At 47.7% G+C, this 19,360-nt stretch overlaps 1 protein-coding gene across 3 annotated transcripts in view; it reads left to right on the top strand.

Annotated features, from left to right (window-relative positions):
• Nucleotides 1-3,181: 3,181 nt before the first annotated feature.
• The window catches only part of LOC115642712 (serine/threonine-protein phosphatase 6 regulatory ankyrin repeat subunit B-like), a 98,760-nt gene continuing 82,581 nt past the window's right edge, over nucleotides 3,182-19,360 (top strand). For all 3 annotated transcript variants that reach the window (XM_030546434.1, XM_030546433.1, XM_030546432.1), the window contains exons 1-3: nucleotides 3,182-3,532; nucleotides 8,103-8,204; nucleotides 16,128-16,226. In XM_030546434.1, coding sequence (XP_030402294.1) covers nucleotides 3,380-3,532; nucleotides 8,103-8,204; nucleotides 16,128-16,226 — 354 coding nt within the window. In that variant the 5' untranslated portion in view covers nucleotides 3,182-3,379. The remainder of the gene's footprint in view (nucleotides 3,533-8,102; nucleotides 8,205-16,127; nucleotides 16,227-19,360) is intronic.

Here is a 19,360-nt window from a genome sequence, read left to right as displayed (position 1 = left end):
CTTTGTTGTGAGACTCAAGAAATCTGAGTCTTGGGGTCCCCCAGGGAAGGTTTTGGGGAGACCACAGTGAGCTAGGCACTGTATAAATCCCTGGCTGGTGGCAGCGTTATCAGGTCCAAGCTGGTAACTAAGCTTGGAGGTTTTCATGCTAACACCCATATTTTGGACGCTAAGGTCCAGATCTGGGAAAAATGTTATGACAACGGTGCTGAAGTCCTGAGCTGGCTGGGAAAGCATGGGCAGAAGTAGTCTTGGCACATCAGGTGGCAGCTTCCAAGGGGGGTTCTGTGATCCAACCAGTCACACCCATCTGTTGGGTTTCCAACACTGCAGGGAAGCATTAAAATATTGATTAGGGCTAGGTGAAATATTTTGATGTTTTGATTGAAAAATGAGTGGGGAAATGTTTATAAAATTGTTTCCTGTTTGCTGACCAGCTCTAAGAAGAGTCTCGCTGAATTTTTGCAATATCATCATAACTTTGCTGTTCTATTGGGTTTTGCAACCCCTGTTCTTTCGTCCCTTCAGAAAACTCCAGAGCAGGAGTTGGAAGTGTGAAGGAAAGGGTGTGGTATTTGTAATGGGTTCCATTGGTGCTAATGCACGGATCGCTGCCACGTGACCAGGGAATCAAGTCTGTTTCTTGCAAACACAGCTGTGTATCAGATGCTTATTCCAGTTCTCTGTTCAATTTCTGCCCACCATCCCATTATAGCTAACAGGCTCAGTACTGAAACAGTTAACACAGTTGCTATTTACATAGTCACAGTCACTAAAACTTCTGTCGTTGGGTGGGGAGGCTTCACACTCCTCAGTGACAAAAGTTTTGACAACGAAAGCACCCGTGTAGACATAGGCTATGTGTCATGGACCCGAAACAACCAAAGGATCAGCCTTAAAATCCTCCTCTGTAATCACAGTCACCTGTTCTGAACATCCCTTCAAACAAAGAAATTAAACGTAACTTCCTCATGGCCCTATCTTCTGCTCTGTCCAAGTCTGGGCCTGAGGACTGGCCAGCACAGTTCAATAATCAATAGTATTTTCCACTCATTCCCAGGGATGCCACCGGAGGTCACTGGAACATTTTCTTTTTTAAGGCAACTCTTGTAAATTGTTATTTTCAGTGGAGGAGAACCAAGCTGGGAAATCAGTGTGTGACTAAGCTCTCCTGGGGCCTGGTCAGGAAAGATAATAGTAAAAACCCTTTGGATAGGTGTGAGCTATAGAAAATCAGCAATTTGGCTCACCGCTAGGAGAGAAGTAGGAGCAGGATATAGACTGATGACATAGTAGTATGTGCTCCAGACATAAGACTCCACTAACCTAGTTACCGCACTGACTCTCGATTCACAGGAAATTTAACCTGGTCTCCCCTTCCAGCAAGTAGCTGGAGGGAGGTGATGAAACACTGCCACATTCAGCACAAGTGCCATTATTGGGGTGAATGTACGTAAAGCTAGCTCTCCACTCCTGATCAGCCCCCCTCCTGTCAGTCCCACCTTTTGGGCCCGTCTCTCTGACCTCTCCTGCTTGATCACTTTCCTTCAGCCTAAACTTGCGGTGTATCAGAAGCCCTCTCCTGGCTCCTGCCACTGTCTGTGACTGGAGCTGGACGGGGAACTAAGTTTCACTTCTGCAAACTGTTTCGATGTTTTGGAAATATTTTCCTCCCCAGGTAGGATGCAAAGCCGATGCTCCAGCATCTTTCCTGGAAGTGAAATCCTGCCACATTTCATTTCAGAAACACCAAAACTGTCTCCCAGCTATAGTTTGGTGTTTCCAAAATCAGATGCACTCTCTGGACACCCTCTGATGGAAAGATGCTGCATCCAAGAATTTCTGACCAGCTCTGTCTGTTACTAGTGGCATTGGCATCCTCCCTGCCACAGTCCAGGTGCCATCTTCCTGCCTTGCCAAATGTTCTCATGGGTTTAACCCATCCACCCTTCCCCTTCTTCCCCATAGTCTCACTGTGCTGCCAAGCCTGGTTTATCTGTAACGCGGCCAGAGAGCTAGTGCTGCCTCTTGACTCGTATAGAAAATTCTTTTTGTTCTTCCCCTTCCCAGATCTCCATGTCCTTTGATCATGAGCTCCTCCAGGCAGGGACCATCTCTTGTATGTCTGGAAAGCACATGGTAAATGTGGTTGCTGCCTCTGACAGAGGGTTAGCTCAGTGGTTTGAGCATTGGCTTGCTAAACCCAGGGTTATGAGTTTAATCCTGGAGGGGGCCAGTTAGGGCTCTAGGGTGCAAAAATCTGTCTGGGGATTGATCCTGCTTTGAACAGGGGGCTGGACTAGATGACCTCTTGAGGTTCCTTCCAACCCTGATATTCTATAACTACTAATAGATACATACAGCATGTCCTGAAACATGCTGCTCAGCATGGCAGGTCAGACCGCAGCTCCTGTCTTGCTGGGCAGGGCCCTCTGTCTGCCCCTTTAGAGGGATGCAAAGTAAATCTACTTGCCATAAGCAAAGAAGGGAGGTGTGAAAAGATATTGATTGAACGCAAACTGCACTAAGCATTTACTGCCGCAACGACTGTGAACGTGGATATGCTTTTCTAACTAGTTTTATGATGGAGCTTGATACATTTATTAACAAGTTTTATGTGGCGTGGTTGCCTGACACAGGATGTCCTTTCCAGTCCTATGGCCTGAATGCCTGCCTACCCCCATTGGAATTATAAGGCATGGGAGCATCTGGTGCTGTTAGATCACTTGGGATCATGGTGGCTTTTTCTACAAAAAATGACCAAGAAAATGGTTGGCGGGAAATGGCTTAAAACCCTTGACTCTGAACCCAAGTGCATGTGGGCAAGTTCAGCTCTTGGAGGGAGACATCTTGCGTCTTGTTGGGCCTATCTCGAGCAAGAAAGGCCAAGCAGCAGCAGTAACTCTTCAAATCCAGCTCGCAGTAGGATGTTACACAATCCTCATTAGAAGGAGTTGCATTTTTCATGCCCCAGGCCCGTGAACTTGACTGAATTAAGCTCTTGTAGGAAAATCGATAAAGGCAGCTTTTTAACAGGCAGAAAACCCAACCCCCACCTCACCCCCCTGCAGGAGGCTGATGTCAAGGTAACCGAGACACAAAGGAGGAGTTAGAAAAGTTTAACCAGAGCCTGAGCTGAAAGGCCCCTCTGATTGGAAGAGTCTGACTCAATAGAGAATAGAGAGAAGCGGGGGGGGGGGGGCAATCTGCTGCCTTTACCTCCTACCAAGGGAGAGCAAAAGAAAGAGAAATTGACATCGGTCGCTGCCTGAGACGCCTGCTCCCAACACAGCCGAGGAGAGAAGAAATATGGTTCCCTACAAGGGGCCGTACAAGGACTGACCTTGAAAAGAATCTGATTTGGGGGAAGAGAAGGAAAATGTCCAAGAACAATTCATCTCTCAGCCCCCCAGGATCATTTGCATCTGGCAGCAGAGTGCTGCAGCTGGCCACCAAAGGGGAGTGGATCACCCTGGAGCAGACCCTGAGAGGCATGGACAAGGGGGACCTGGCCATCTTCCAGACTGACCAAGTAAGTAGCTAACAGCCAGGAAACTGTTTCTGTGTCTGCTTGTGTTATGACAGATACAAAAGAATAAATGGTGCTATGATGATTTGGGGGTGGGGGAGCGGGGAGAGGCCGTGAGGAAGGCAAGAGCTGGAGTCACCGGAGCTACTCATGGTTCTTTCCACTGCATAAATGGCCAAGTGCCTTGGGAGCAGGGGTTTGCTTCAGTCTGCATCATCTTGTATTCACCTCTGCTGGAGGCAGAGTATTCCACTAGCTGGAACAGGCGGGTAAATCCGTTATTACCAGCATGAACTGACGACCCTGCTCCCATTCTCCTTCCCAGTTGTGGTTCACACTGAATGGCTTCTCCTTGTTAAGAACAAGGATGTTTCATCCAACGGTTTCACTATTATTGTGTGCATTACAATAGCAGGACCACCACTGAGATCCTGGCTGCATTGTGAGAGGCACTATGCAAACACATAGTGATGCGGTCCCTGCCTGGAAGAGTTTCCCATTTAAATAGACAAGGCAGATAAAGGAAACATTACCGCCTCCGGTTTAGAGATGGAGAACCCGGTGAAGTGACTTGCCCAAAGTTGCACACAATGGCTGAGGGAGAGTCAGGGATTGAACTTGGATTTACTGAGCCCTAACCCAGAGACTTAGCCGCAAAACCAGCCTTCAGTACGGACAGAGGAGTAGGATTCATTTAATTGGATAGTGTTTGTGAACCATCCCATCCAAAGGGGGCTGTCTGTTGAAGTGCTCCACATGTGCTGAGCAGCAATGTCTGAGCCACAGAGCATGGAAAAGTCCTAGAGTCTTGAGCCCATGTTGCTAACTGGTGCCACTGCCTGTAAAGGGCATTTAGCCATTCAAGGTCGAGAGCTTTGGGCTTGGATTTAATCTTCATTAACCAACATAGTGCCTGGTTTTTTGAGTGTCACTGCCTGCCCTGTAACCTTGCTCTTGGAACTCCCAACCTGGGCCACTCACAACCAGCCTGCAAGCATGCAGGTCACACCCTGAGGGCCTGTGTGCTAGACAGCCCTGGTACAGCGGTTCTGACCCTAGCAGCCTGTCTGCAGCTTCCAGCAGCCTTGGTTACTACTTGCAGGGTGACCCCAACACACTCCCAGTCCCGAATTGTCCCCAAAGCATGTGCTCTGTAATGTCCACCCTTCTACAGGACAGTTCAGAGAAATAATATGATTCATGTGCTCCTCTAACCAGACACAACACCCCAGTTGGCCACAATGGACACACTTAATTCCCCTCTATTCGACATCAGGGAGGCCTCATCTGGAGTACTGCGTCCAGTTTTGTGCCTCACACTACAAGAAGGATGTGGAAAACTTGGGTTAGGGTTAGGGGGGCAACAAAAATGATTAGGGGGCTGGAACACATGACTTATGAGGAGAGGCTGAGGGAACTGGGATTGTTTGGTCTGCAGAAGAGAAGAATGGGGGTGGGGGGGTTGATAGCTGCTTTCAACTACCTGGAAGGGGGTTCCAAAGAGGATGGATCTAGACTGTTCTCAGTGGTAGCAGATGACAGGACAAGGAGTAATGGTCTCAAGTTGCAGGGGGGAGGTTTAGGTTGGATATTAAGAAAAACTTTGACTAGGAGGGTAGTGAAGCACTGGAATGGGTTATCTAGGGAGGTGGTGGAATTTCCTTCCTTAGAGGTTTTTAAGGATTTAGTTGGGGATTGGTCCTGTTTTGAGCAGGGGGTTGGACTGGATGACCTCCTGAGGTCCCTTCCAACCCTGATATTCTGTGATTCTATGATTAATTGGAGTTGACACCACTGGAGTACAAACACAATGATGTTGGTTTAGATTAACAGCAAAACAAGTTTCTGAACAAAAGAAGATGGGGTTTTAAGTGAATTCAAGTATGAAAAAGTTAGATACGGTTACCAGCAACTGAAAGTGAAAACACGCCTCTGAAAGTCTCAAACTTAATCTAGCAAGTTTTGGTTCAAGGATTTGGCAAGATGGCGTTCGACACCTGCAGTCCACCAGAAAGATGGACCCTCTTCTCTCTCAGGATCTCTTCCAGAGGCATAACAGCACAGGCGCCTTTGTCTTCTTAGGTGAAAGAGAAAACATGGAGATCTCTGGCCCTTTCTTTGATAGTCCAGTGAACCTTGGAGTCTTCTGAAGGTTACGCCTCAAAGTAAAGTTTATTCAAGCATGAGGAAAGCAACATGGAGTCTGGTGGTGAAGGAATCTCTGTGCTCTTTCTTCCCCCATTTATGTTTGCTGAAATGCAAATTATTCTGTTTCCTACCATCTCCTCCCCCTGTTGCCTTTGTGAAAGTCACTGGGTAGCCCCCCTTAACAGCTTACAAACAGCCAGTAGGGAGAAGCAGAAGCCTCACAGACACAGTACCTTGAACTTTTGAACTGTCTCCCCTTATCAGTTTTGAGGCAGTTGAATCTGGTCCTAAGCTGGCTTTTGCTGAGCAGATTGCAGAAGTGCAGTGTTTGTTAACCACCAATCAAATGCCAGCACGACCAAAGTCTGTGTGTGAGTGTGTATAAAAGATTCTTGATTTTTGTACTGAGTAGAGTTTTTTGTACCAAGGTACAAGGCTCTCCTTTCTTCTGCAGAATAAAGCATCTTTTCCTTATCCCTGTCAGGCTGTGATTGGCTCTCAGCTAGGCAGACCCGATATTTCGGTAACAGTTTCTGGTGACCCAGATGGGACTCTCCTAGCTTGGACATCAGACTCTGGATGGCTTCGGTGAACTTGGAGTGGCGCCACTGGGGTATTTAGCCCCTCTTCCTTGCTTCACCGCAGCCCCTGGGGTTCGTGCTCCGATAAGGTGAGCCCTAATAGGATAAGGAAACGCTATCTGGTTCTGGTTTGCTATCTGGTTCTGGTTCTGTTCTGTTTAACTGGTTACTGTTGTTTTTCTGCTCTGTTCATTTGGGTATTAGGTGTGTGGGCGGAACTGAACCTCTCGTTCATAATTCCTCAGGGTGGAAGCCATTGCGTGTGATGAAGCTCTGAGGTCGAATTGAGATCCTTCTGTCCCGTCCCCTGTAGCGGTCAGTGTAATAGAAGCGGAAAATCCTGGTTTAGACCATAATTCCCTCCGCTCTCTGTGTAATTCTCTGTTTGAGTGTTAGAAGACAGATGGGTGGGTCTCTGGGTGAATCCTCTAAAGATAGTCCTTTGGATTATATGTTAAGTAAATGGCTTTTACCCGGTGTTCAGAAAGGAATGTCAAGAGGAAATTGAATAGTTAAACACCAGTGGGCCATGTGTTTTTGTCCAGGTGGCAAGCCTCACGAGGGAGAACTCGGATAGTCTTGTGAGTAGGAATGTTTAAGGGAAGAGACCAGGAAGGGTAGGGCTAGTTGAGAAGCCCACCCTATTAGCTAAACTGGTAGTAAAACAAGTTGGTGCCCATGGAAGGGACGGTTCAGCCAAAAAAAGCAAAATCGGGCCCAGGCGGGCAGGCAACAGACAGAGAGATTGAAAAACAGGTTGAAAAATTTTGAGGGTGTAGTGGAAGGAAGAAGTAAGTAAGTGCAAGCCTGAAAATTTCAAATACTCAGAACAATACTTAAAATGGTAATTTAAGTTAATAAAAGTGGCTGTTGGGAGACGAGCAATACAAATATACACATACTTGTATGTAAATTGGGGTAAACACAGATCCCTTTGTTTATGCTAGACCTGCTTTAAAAGCTTTTGCCTAGGCAGGGCTGTCTGGTTTTGAACATGTGCTAATACTATCGTACAGGGGGAATTCATAACTTTACGTATAATGTTGCTACCTACTTTTCATCATGATATTATTCACTAGTGCGTTGTTAGTTTTCAGTTGACATCTCACAAGACATATTTCATACAAAGATTATTACTAGGGTGACCAGACAGCAACTGTGAAAAAACAGAATGGAGGAGAGGGTAATAGGCACCTATATAAGAAAAAGTCCCAAAAAAGGGGACTGTCCATTTAAAAACAGGACATCTGGTCACCCAAATTATTACAGTAGTGTGAATACAGTGGTGCTTTGGGTCACACTGGGTTGCACAGGGTTTACAGACCTGACTTAAAAAAAGAAAAGCCCCCAGAGACACATGAGGCAGGCCTGAGGCAGGGTGCTCCCTCAGGGTGCTGCCTCAGGGGGGACCAGCACGGCTAAGCTGTTCCAGCCCTAAAACAGCTGCAATCTAATGCAACGCCATGCTTGGAAAAGGACACACCCAGCATTTCTTACAGTCATCCTGATCCACTTGACTCTAATCTCAAACTGGGCTGAAAAGAATTGTGCTTGAGTCGTTCCATTTTCACCTCTTGGAAAGATCTCGGAAGGTGGGTTTTGAGGGCAATTGATCGTGTTTAGACAGCACAGTGTGGGCTGGGACCCTTGCTACCTGAGATCTTAGCCTCCCTCCCCAGGCACCAGCATGGCAGCTGGGATCAGGTGCTGAAGTGGATTGCCTGAAAGGTGAACTTTCTAAAGAAGAAATGAGCAGCAATAGCTCGTGATGACACAGACACCTGTGTGGGCCAGCCTCAGACATCTAGGTACTCAGTCAGCAATGCCTGTCTTGTCTCCTCCAGGAGTCGGGCCTGACCCCCTTCATGATTGCTGTGAGAGAGAACAGGCTGTCCATTGTCGAGAGGTTGCTGGAGCTGGGAGTGAATCTTTCAGACCAAACTAAGGTAAGACACCATTTACTATCTAGCTGTCCAGAGCCCTGATGGGACTAAGTGGAGCAAGGAGGGAGAGACTCATGTTAAAGGACTCTATACAGTATGGAGTTATGGGCTACGTGACCACTTGGAGGGATCTGATAACTGTCTGCTGATAGTACTCTTATTCATTGTTTGTATTACGATAACACCAAAGTGAGGTCAGGGCTCCATTGTGCTGGGTGTTGTACAAACACCTAGTGAGAGACAGTCCCTGCTCAGCAAGATGAGTAGCTACATAGGCATGACAAAGGAAGAATTGCAATCCCCATTTTAGAGGTGGGGAACTGAGGCCTGGAGAGATGAAGTGACTTGCCCAAGGGCACACAGCAAGCTGATAGCAGAGTTGGGATTTGAGCCAATGTTTTCTGAGAACCTCCCTAGTGCCTAAACAACAAGCCCAGCCTTTCATCTGAGGGCATGTGAATGAAATAGACATGGAGATGGGAGAGGAATTGTTTACGGCAAAAAGCAAGGGACTGAACGTGAGTTTAGGAAAGCGTATGAGGGATGTCAGGAAATGTTTCCTAGAGTTAAGGTCTATTAGACATTGGAAGAGTCTCCTCAGGAAAACTCCATGGTATGAATCATCTAGGACTGGACTGGATGGAGCAGGGAGGAGTGTTTGTGATGGGAATAATCCTGCAATAGCAGAGATGTGAGTAAGCAATAGGTTATTTTAATCTCTAAAGCCTATGTTTAAAGGAGTCTGGTAACTTGTGCCAGCTGGAGGTCATCTGGTCCAAGGCATTGGCCTTTATTTGTTATGTATTCGTGGACAGAAACAAACATCTGTGTACGTCTATAGACATGCTGGGGAGGAGAGGAGGTAAGGGTCCATGACAAATATTGCATGGTTCTGGCATCTGTTACATGGAACTCCCCTCCACAGCGGTGGGGTGTCTGTCTTTTTAAGCCCTGATCATGTCTGGTAATGTTTCGGGTATTTCGTTTTTCAAATGTTTTTGTGAAAGGTCCACAGTTCACCTGCTCAGAGGGAGAGGGCGCTATGGTTTGGAAGGCTGGTGCACATTGAAAGTCTGGCCCTTTGTTTCTAAGGTATTTAAACACCTAAAGATGCAGATGGGTGGTGTGATGCTTTGGAGGTTCGCCCAGACCAGTAAGGTGCTGTGTCTCCACCTGCCCTGTGACCCTGAGTGCTTCTGTGCTGGGAAGCTTCGGCTCAGGGCCCTGCCACCAGAAACCTGCTACTAGCACAGTGACCTCACCCTGGATTCCATCAGCCTGGTTGCTTCTTGTATGGTGATGTCTTTATAACCCTTCCAGTCTGGAGTCTCCGCCAAGCCGTCCCCTCTGCATTGTCCAGCCCTGTCACTGGGCCCTCACAGAGGCCACCCAGTTCGCCGCCTCCAAAGAGCCAGAGCTCACACTCACTCAAAACTCCCCGTTGTGCATGTCTGCGGATTTCACCTATGAGTGTTCTCAGAAAGAGTCATTTAAGTTCATACACCCTGGTATTTATCCTAAAAGCACTCGCATTCTTCCAGTCATGGAGCAGAAACAATATCATGTGACTTTATCTGACCAATTGCAACTTGGCAACACAGATTAACTTTTGAATACTTATGGCAAACAGAAAGCAGTATTTATCTTTTATAACCTGGTGCTACTGAGTGACCACAACCTCAAGTAGGACCTCAGTGTGCTAGATGCTGTACAAGCATATGTAGTCAGAGGCAGTTCCTGCCCTAAGAAGCTTATGACTGAAGAGCTTGTCCACATACAGAGTGACACCAAATTAATTTAAGTGTGATTTTAAAGTGAGGTGCAAAAGGCGTCCCAGGCACTCCTACAGCACTCCAACCAAGATCAGTTGAATTCAATTAAAATCCATTAGGAACAGGTTTAAGCAAAACTGAAGTACAGTGTTCTTAAACCAAAATTGCTGCAAGTTTGTTTACAAGACAGACAAAGGATGGGAAGGGGAAAGCAAAGTGACTTGCATGGGAACGCCTAGCAGGTCAGTAGCAGAGTGGGGACTAGAGAATCAGAACTCCTAACTCCCAGACCAGTGTACCATCCACTGGACTACGCAGCCACCAATAAACAAGCTCTGAAATAAAAAAGTCAGAGAAATGTGAGCGCGTAATAAATAGGCAGCTCCCTGCCCTGAGCTATTGCAGGGACAGAGAGACGAGGTGTATGTCAGGGAAATGACTTGCTGTGCCTCAGTCAGGCAGATCTAGCACCAGGTTTAAGAATAACAGCAAGCATTTACCAAGCTTGATCTCTGTGTAATAACATCACAGACTGTTGAGCAGAGAGCAGCTAGACAAATCCCCTCTCAGCTGACATTTGTCAGTATCAGCCCAAGCGATCATTCAAAGCTGCTCCGGCGAGAGTCCTTCATGCCTAATGACAAGTTTATTACTGCGGCAGCACAGGAGCTGTCGTCCGTCAGGAAGATGCACTGGAGGCATTTCTTCTGCCACGAGAACCTTCAAGTGCCACAACAGGCCTGGGAGCAACAGTAAATCTCACAGTCCAGCCTTAAGCGCTGCCTTGGAAGCAGATTTCTCTTGAGGTTTGCACAGCCTTGGTGGGGGAGGGAGGTGTCGAGAGCATTTCTTGTAGGATGGGAGGTGTAAGGGAGGGCTGATGGTAATGGATTACAGGAGCTGTCGTGTTGGATACAGTCCAGGTCAGAAGCCTTTCTCAGTCGCTGCGAGAAACACCCCCATCCTTGTCATCATTCAGGCCTGTAACCCTGACATCCTCTTCAGATCTTCTCTCTTTACGACCTCACATCCAGGCTATGTCTAATTCCTCATGCTTTTTTCTGCATCACATCTCTAGGGTCCAGCCTTTCCTCTCTGTCCACACAGCTAGAGCCATTGTCTAAGCCCTCCTCATTTTACGACTCGTCTATGGTGACATCCTCCCCTCTGGCCATCACAAATCTCATGAGAGATGGTGGGTAAGGTGGGGACAAGCCAGGGAGGGTCTTGACTGGGAGGACACTCAAACGGCTGTCGCAAAGATCCTTTTCCCGGCTTGTTGCTTTGACCATATCACCCCTTTGCCTGTGAGGCCTGCAAAACACTTGATGGTTAGGCCACTGCTGTGCTGAGATCGCTGCCCATCATGCCAGCCACTGTGGTCTCATTGTTTCCCTCATCTGTCTGCCTGTCTCCACCTGTTCACTATAGTTGTACATTTAGATTGTAAGCTCTCTTGGGTAGGGAATGTCTATCTGTTTGTACCGCCCCTAGAGCCAGGGGCGCTGATCCTTGGGTGCTATCATAATATACATAATAAATAATAGCAGCCAACATGCTTTTACTGCCCAGAGTTGTGCTAGTCCTTGACCACTCACCAGTAAACAACAAAATGCAGCCAGCCCCCTGGAGGAGGAAGCAGAGGCTCACTTCAGAGCCAAGGTTCCCCTGAGGATCTGGGCTCCCCGTACTGAGGGCCTCATTACTGAGCCCAGGCCTGCCAGGTCCTTAGGCAACAACCATAATGGCTGTACTATGGTGGTGCACTGAACCCGTTTCTCCTCCACAACAACCTTAGTGCTAAAGGCCTACTGACCACAGAAGCCATGATTGGATGGACAGACAGCGCACTCATTGGGTACCTGGACCATATAAAGGCTCCAACAGGAAGAGGAAGCTGTCTGAGCAACAGACCGTTGCCTGCTGACTAGACTGCCTCCTCTGACCCTACCGACTTGCCTGACCTCCCCTTCCCAACCCACTGACCCTGCCCCTCAGACTGGATCTTCCAGCTACTGACCGCAGTGCGAACTCTGACCATTGCCCCACTCTGTTTCTGATACCAATCAACAGCCCAACTACCCCAGCACCCACAAACACTTGACTACTGCTCCAGGCTGTCCCCTAGCCATCCTTGGCCACTGGGCATTACAAAAGGTTATTCCGGGAGTGTCTCCCTCAGTTTCTCCTTGCTTTCCGTTTGCTCCCTCTTTCTGTCACCACCTTTCCTCTTTCTCACCCAGAACCACTCAACTTCCCATTGTCCCATTCCTGACATAGAATCAGAGAAATGTCGGGCTGGAAGGGAGCTCAAGAAGTCATCCAGTCCAGCCTCCTGCACTGAGGCAGGACCAAGGAAACCTAGATCATCCCCAAAAGGTGTTTGTCCAACATGTTCTTAAAAACCTCCAATGACGGGGATTCCACAACCTCCCTTTGAAGCCTCTTCCAGAGCTTAATTCCTTTTGTAGTTAGAAAGTTTTTCCTAATATTTAACCTAAATCTGCCTTGCTGCAGCCTAAGCCCATTATTTCTTGTCCTACCTTGAATGGAGAGCAATTGATCACCATCCTCCTTATAACAGCCCTTAACGTATTTGAAGACTGTTACCAGCCCCCCTGCCACAATCTTTTTTTCTCATAGGTCAGGTTTTATAAACTTTTTATCTTTTGTGCTGCTCGCCTCTGGACTCTCCACTTTGTCCACATCTTTCTTAAAATGTGACACCCAGAATTGGACACCGTGCTCCAGCTGTGGCCTCATCAGCGCAGAGTGGAGTGGAGCAGCTACTGCCCATGTCTTACACATGGCTCTCCTGCTAATACATCCCCAGAGTGATAGTCACTTTTTTTGCAATTGCATCGCATTCTTGGCTTATGTTCAATTTGTGATCCACTATAACCCCCAGAACATTTTCAACGGCACTACTGCCCAGCCAGATATTCCCCGGGCTGCAGTTCTGCAGTTGACATTTCCTGCCTTGTATAGTACTTTGCATTTGTCTAGATTGAATTTCCTGACCTGGCTGTCTCAGTGCCGGGTTCTCACCTTCCCCTCGATCTGGAAGCAGCAACGTGCAGGCAGGGCACAGCTCCTGAGGCTAGCCCAGAGTTGGCTGGCAGTGGGAGCAGGCAAAGGGGCTGGTGGCAGAGGAGGAGGAGGTAGCTAGAAGAAAAAGTGAAGCTTCCCTCAGGGAAGATTTTTTTTTCCAGTTAGTGCTGGCACTGGGGGAGAGCAGTGGGAGGCTATCGAGACAGTTAAGGCTGTGTCCTGTTCAGAGGGAGGGAGAGAGATATGATCTTGGGAGTCCTGAGGATGAGGATTATTAGGCCATTTTTCTGTCACACTCTGCCTTTGAGTATATAGGAAACACCTTCTTGTGCCTGGTATATTGCTCAGAGCACTGAACTGGGAGCCAGACCTAGGTTCTAATCCCAGTTCTGCTACTGGTCTGCTGGGCGACATTGGGTATGCTACTTTAATCTCTCCGTGCCTCGGTTTCCCCATCTGTAAATGGGGATCATGATACTGGCTTCTTTAGTACTGCACTTTGAGATCTAGGGATGAAACGCCCTATATAAGAGTTAGATGATGTTGCTGTTAGTGCAGATTCATCTCAAGGGCCTGAACTTGCCCTGCAAACCTAATACAGCAAAGTTGTCCTTTCCATTGAGGAGACCTAATGGTTCCATGCCAGGCTGTTTTGAACAACCCTGGCCCCTCAAGCTGAGAGGGATCCTGACTTCACTGGCTCTCATACTGCAGCTGCAATTACAAAACATTACTATATTAAGGAGAGAAAGTCAAGCTCCAGGTGGCCAGCGGAGGGACAAAATGCTTAATACGAGGCCTTTTCTACACTTATCCTGTAAGTCAATGTCAGTTACTCTCGTTAAGGTACGTAAGTTATGTAACTTAAGTCAATGTAGCTTACGTCGGCATGAAGCAGTACCTACACCGTTCTATGTCAACGGGAGACGCTCTCCCATTGACGTAGCTTCCGCCTCTCATTGAGGTAGATTAATTAAGTTAACGGGAGAGCACTTGCCCATCGCCCATTATTGCATATTCAGCAGAGCCACTGAATCGATGCCACTGCATGAAACATAGAATCATAGAATATCAGGGTTGGAAGGGACCTCAGGAGGTCATCTAGTCCAACCCCCTGCTCAAAGCAGGAACAATTCCCAGCTAAATCATCCCAGCCAGGGCTTTGTCAAGCCTGACCTTAAAAATCTCTAAGGAAGGTTCACAGAGGTGCTGATTTAGCCCATAGTGAAGACAATCCCTACATTTGGCACACACAGGGACTGGATGGCTCCTGTGGTCTGAGAATCTAGGAAATGCTCCGACTGGACGATGAGATCTGAAACCCTTGAGCTTATGTAGACTGTTGGCCCAGACCCTTTATTTTGTAAGTAATTTAGCGACCTTAATAAGGTATTTTAATTTGGCGATTGGCAATGGAAATAAACAAAAAAGCCCATTGTCTCAGGATATTTGGTAGATTTGGGATGAGGAGCATTGATTTATTTGATATTGGTGTGATGGTTGTCTGGTGAGTTTCTTTTCTCTTTGGTTGTCTCGTAAGTTAGACAGGGAATGTTAAGTTTAGAGGTACTTATCTGATGATGTGTTTTGTGATCGTATTAGTTATTAGCTGTTGGAGGCGGTTAATAAAGCCCATACATTAGAAAAGTGGTTTTGAATCCATTTTCTTTAGCTAAGCGACAAGGAGGGGCCATCGGACTACCTTGTTTTCATAGGCTAAGTCAGTGACTGTTTGAGTGCACAGGCCCCAATTCAGCAAAGCACTCAAGCATGTGCTTCAATCTCGCTGCCTTCAATGGGTCTTAATACTTACGTGATTTGCTAAATTCAGGGGCCTTGAAGGTCCTTGGGTGAAGGGTGCTATAAAAGGGCGACATGGTCTTATTTATTTATTGCAGTGTGGAGATTTGCCCAGATGATCTTTGTCTAGCAGCTCAGTTCTTGAGATAGTTTTCCCATAAGAGAGATTTTCCCCTCTGTTAGCTGGTTGGCCACCAGCCATTTATTTTTAGTAGCAATAACTGTGATCGGTGATTTCTAAATCATCCATGTGGAGAGACTGTCGGCTGGGATTGGCTTTTTGTTGTGTTGTTGTGGGGAAAGGGCAAACAAGGTAGTCCTGTAGTCAGGACATTGATTGGCATCAACTCTATTGGTAGAATTGCCAGTTATGGAACTAATATCTCTGGTTGTCTGATATCACTGTTAACAACTGAGATGCTTGGCTGGCTAAACCACTGTAGAGAGTTCCTGGACCTGTAACTTCAGGTTTTAATGCAGTTCTGGTGATGGCTATGAAAGCTGGGAGGCTCTCAGTAAGCATGCACAGCAGGTTGCTTTTTTGTAAGCAGGACTCAGGGCTTAAGCCTCTAGCTGGTTGAAATCTGTCCCTGGTCAGAATGGACCCAAACTAGCTTCCATCTGCCAACTGTTTGTTTGAGCTTGGAGCTCTCTGTCTTATTCCCTGTTGACAGATGTCCCCACTGCACAATTTGCGATCCTCAACTGGCTGCTAATTGGTAGAGACTTTAATACTTGCTCTCCCTGCATGGGGTGGAAACTAAACTACCCTTCCATCCTGAAGTACAATGTCAGGTGCTCAGATATCACAGTGGTGACTGCGACATAAATGCCTAGAGAGACAGTCAAGGTGGGTGAGGTGATACCTGTGATTGGACCAACTTCTGTTGGTGAGAGGGACCAGCTTTCAAGCTACACAGAGCTCTTTTTCAGGTCCAGGGAAGGTTTCACAGCTAATCACAAGGTGGAACAGACTTAAGCATAAGGAGTTAACACATGTTGCAAGACACCATTCAAGGTTAACGCACAGACACAGCCTGACAGATGGTCCCTCCAGGCCAGTGTTGAAGCAGATTAGCAGAGCTGGGTAGGAAAGATGTCTCTATACTGAGCCTTTTCAGTCGATAAACAGAGCTCTTCATGCTGGTGGGCTGCCCATCTGGCACCTTTCAGCACCTGTTGGTTGAGAGAGGAAACCCATCCCGGCAGGACCGAGTAGTTGAAACTACACTGGCAATGTCAGCTGCTGCTGCTGAAGTTTTTAAGGCACGTTGCTAACTGCTCTTTCTCTGACCCCTTCCAGAATGGCCAAAATGCTTTACATGTGGCTGCTGCTCACTCGAAGGAGGAGATCATCCGGCTCCTGCTGGCTGGAAAGGCAGATTCCAACGTCCCCGGAGGGGTATGTGCACATATGGGGGCATGGTAGGGGGGAGAGTTGTTGCCCTTGAAGTCTCCACTTCCGTTTTTTCAGCTGAATGGTCAATCCCAATGGGGCTGTGCCTGAGACTGGTTCTTGACCCACTGCCACTGTTCGTTTAAAACAGATATTGGCAAAAATATTGGAGAGGAGGAGGGATAGCTCAGTGGTTTGAGCATTGGCCTGCCAAGCCCAGGGTTGTGAGTTCAATCCTTGAGGAGGCCATTTAGAGATCTTGGGTAAAAATCTGCTGGGGGTTGGTCCTGCTTTGAGCAGGGAGTTGGACTAGATGAGGTCCCTTCCAATCCTGATATTCTATGAAAACAAAGCACTCGTGACACATTAGACTTGGAGCAAGTCTGTTGTACTGTTCATACACTGGAACCACTTTGCCCTTCTATAGCATCTCCCACTGTGGATCCCAGAGAAGCTGTGATCCACTCTATGAAATACATGGGGAAGTCCCATTCAGTCCACATTCATCTCAAGCCAGGCTTCTTCCCTACAGGGTATTCTCCAGGCTGTTTCAACTGTCCCAAGCAATGGGGTTCCTGTTGCTTCTCTAGGTGGGACAATTTCACAGCCAAGTAGATCTCAAGATTGAGAACTTCTTGCCCACCCCTCTTCTCCCCCAGTATTCAGTCCTCTCCTTTCCCCAATCATTCAGCCTTTGCTTAGTGGGAGCCCATTAGTGCTCTCCTTATGCAGAGCTTTCTGCTCAAGGCTGGTCTGGTAGGCCAAGCTTTCGACTTCCATCCCCCTGAATGCAGGGGAATTTTTTCCACTCCAACAATGGGGGAAACACATCCAAGAAAAATTACTCTTGTGTGCAGGTGGCTGTTTGCATGGACGGGATTCCAGCTTCCAGAGGACAGGTGCTTTCCTCCTCGATTGTGTCTGCTGTCAGTTGTGATGGGAGGGAAATGCTCCTCTGCTCTGTTACTTCCCTCTGGCAGCATGGTCAGAGGTGTTGCAGATGCAGCCCAGAAAAGTCTTTTGTGCTATTCCTCTGTGCACTGCGCTGTTTCCAGGCAATCATTACATTGGGCCCGTAAAGGTCTGTAATACTATATATATACACACATATATGAAAAAAAGAACTCTGTAAACTTGGCTCAGCTCTTAAACAGCCCAGGGATGCTCTGCTCACTCTCGGATTTACAAGGTCTCTCTTGCCCTGTCTCTGGCTGAGCATGGGATGACTCAGAGAGAAATACAGCTACTAGATAATAGCCAGGGCCTCTCCTAGCACCGATTGCAGTACTGGGAATTAATCTGATATCGTGGCTCTTTAAGCCCTGAGTGCAGAGGCACGAGAACTGGCCAGCCCTCCTTCCCTCCCCGAAGACTGCCTTTCCCTCTCAGCACCCATTCACTCCTTCCCTCAGCCTGCTTATCTCACCCCTTCTGTCTGCTCTGGGAGTGCTTCACTTGCTGCCCCTCCCCCCGGTTGCAGACTAGGCAAAAGACACAGGAGTACATTGCAGTGACTGGGGGTGGGAGGCGGTTCCAGCCATGGGGAATGGGATTTGCCTGGGGTCTGCATGCCAGGGGTTCTGGCAACGGGGAAACAGGCTGCATGGGGGAGTGCATGGCAGGGTTTGGCAGCAGGTGTTAGGTTGCATGGGCAGTACACAGAGAAAAAAAGTGCAAGTGGAAATCAAGACGTGAACTGGGAAGACAGACTCCATGTCTCTTGGTAACTGGCCTAAAGACAAAATAAACTCAAACACCACTCCCCCTCCTCCTGTCAGACCTCTCTCTGGCCCTCTTTGTGCCTCTATATTTTCCATGGCTGCTTGCAGCCTGCTGAAGTGCTTTAGAATTTGTTCAACCAGGAGACCCATGAGAGTTTCCATAACACATGCACAAAGCCAGACTCAGTGTGTGCAGAAGGGTCCCAGAGGGAGTTCAGCCAGAAGTCCCTCTCTAGCACCTGTGCTCTCCTTAAAGAGAGAGACGCTCCCCCATTTCTTCAATGGGCAGCAAGTCCTAGCCACAGAGCACTGAGCTATTTATCAGGCACTCTTGGCACATGCTGCCACTGGCTGTAGCTATCTCGGTGAGTGTTTTCACTGTCCAATAGACGGAAGAACATTGTGCCAACCCCACAGTTATCAGCTTCCTTTGTGAAACTCCTTCAGGAACGGCCACCAACTGCTATTCTACTCACTGAGATGGTAGCTTCCTGCTGACATTTACTCTTCCATCCGTCCTGATGTAGCGCCCCACTCCACCTGGTTACCTCCTTTAATGCCAATCCGCTTACAGGTTTTGATGGACAGGTCTGGGTTCTTTTGGATCCTGCCACCCACTCAGCAGAGTGTATTTTCTTTCTATGAAATTATGTGGTGGTGCCTCCACCTCCCTCACTCCTTCCTGGCAGGGTCACCAGGGCAGCTTGGACAGAAAATTCTAACTACGGAGTAATCCCCACTTACTTGCCAGATAGTTGGAGACTTCCAAGAAATAACACAAACACATAAAAATATATTCAACACAATAATTATATTAAACAGGAGACAAATACAACATAACAGAGAGAAACACTATTTTGAGGGTCACTGGTGCCCACAATGAAAATATCCGTGACTTGATGTAACAAGTGTAAAATTAGTGTCCCGTTGGTACGCGTACTTTGCTGGGACCTTGATGACTTATAAAATTCTTCTCTGCAGTGGTTTAGCAGTGTGGCTCACTGGGTTCAGTACAGCCTAAAGGACTCACAAGTGGGAGGAGGTGGTAAATCCCTCCACAGGTGTAATATGCAGCAGATATAAAATCCTCAAACCCTGACTCACTGGCTTGAGGACACAGTTCAGGGAGTAGGGGGTCCCCAAAACAAATTCCCTGACTAACTAACTAAAAGCTGGTGCACTCACAAACTCCAAGAATGATCCTCAGGTTCGAAGATGACGCTGGATCCCTCAGTCACTGCAGAGTGGCACCTGTCTGCTTGCAGGGATCCTCCTCAGGCAGGAATCAGGCTGCATCGGCCCCAGGATTTCCCCTCACCACAAAGGGATGCAGGGCTCAAGGTGCAGGTTACACAACTCCCCTAACATCCAAACTGTAGCCTCCAGTCACACACTCAGCAGGCAGCTTCCCTGGACTAG

Source organism: Gopherus evgoodei, unplaced genomic scaffold, assembly GCF_007399415.2.
Source record: "Gopherus evgoodei ecotype Sinaloan lineage unplaced genomic scaffold, rGopEvg1_v1.p scaffold_44_arrow_ctg1, whole genome shotgun sequence".
NCBI classification, from domain to species: Eukaryota; Metazoa; Chordata; order Testudines; family Testudinidae; genus Gopherus; species Gopherus evgoodei.
The sequence above is the reverse complement of the archived record's forward strand: the minus strand, read 5'-3'. Positions and strand labels throughout refer to the sequence as shown.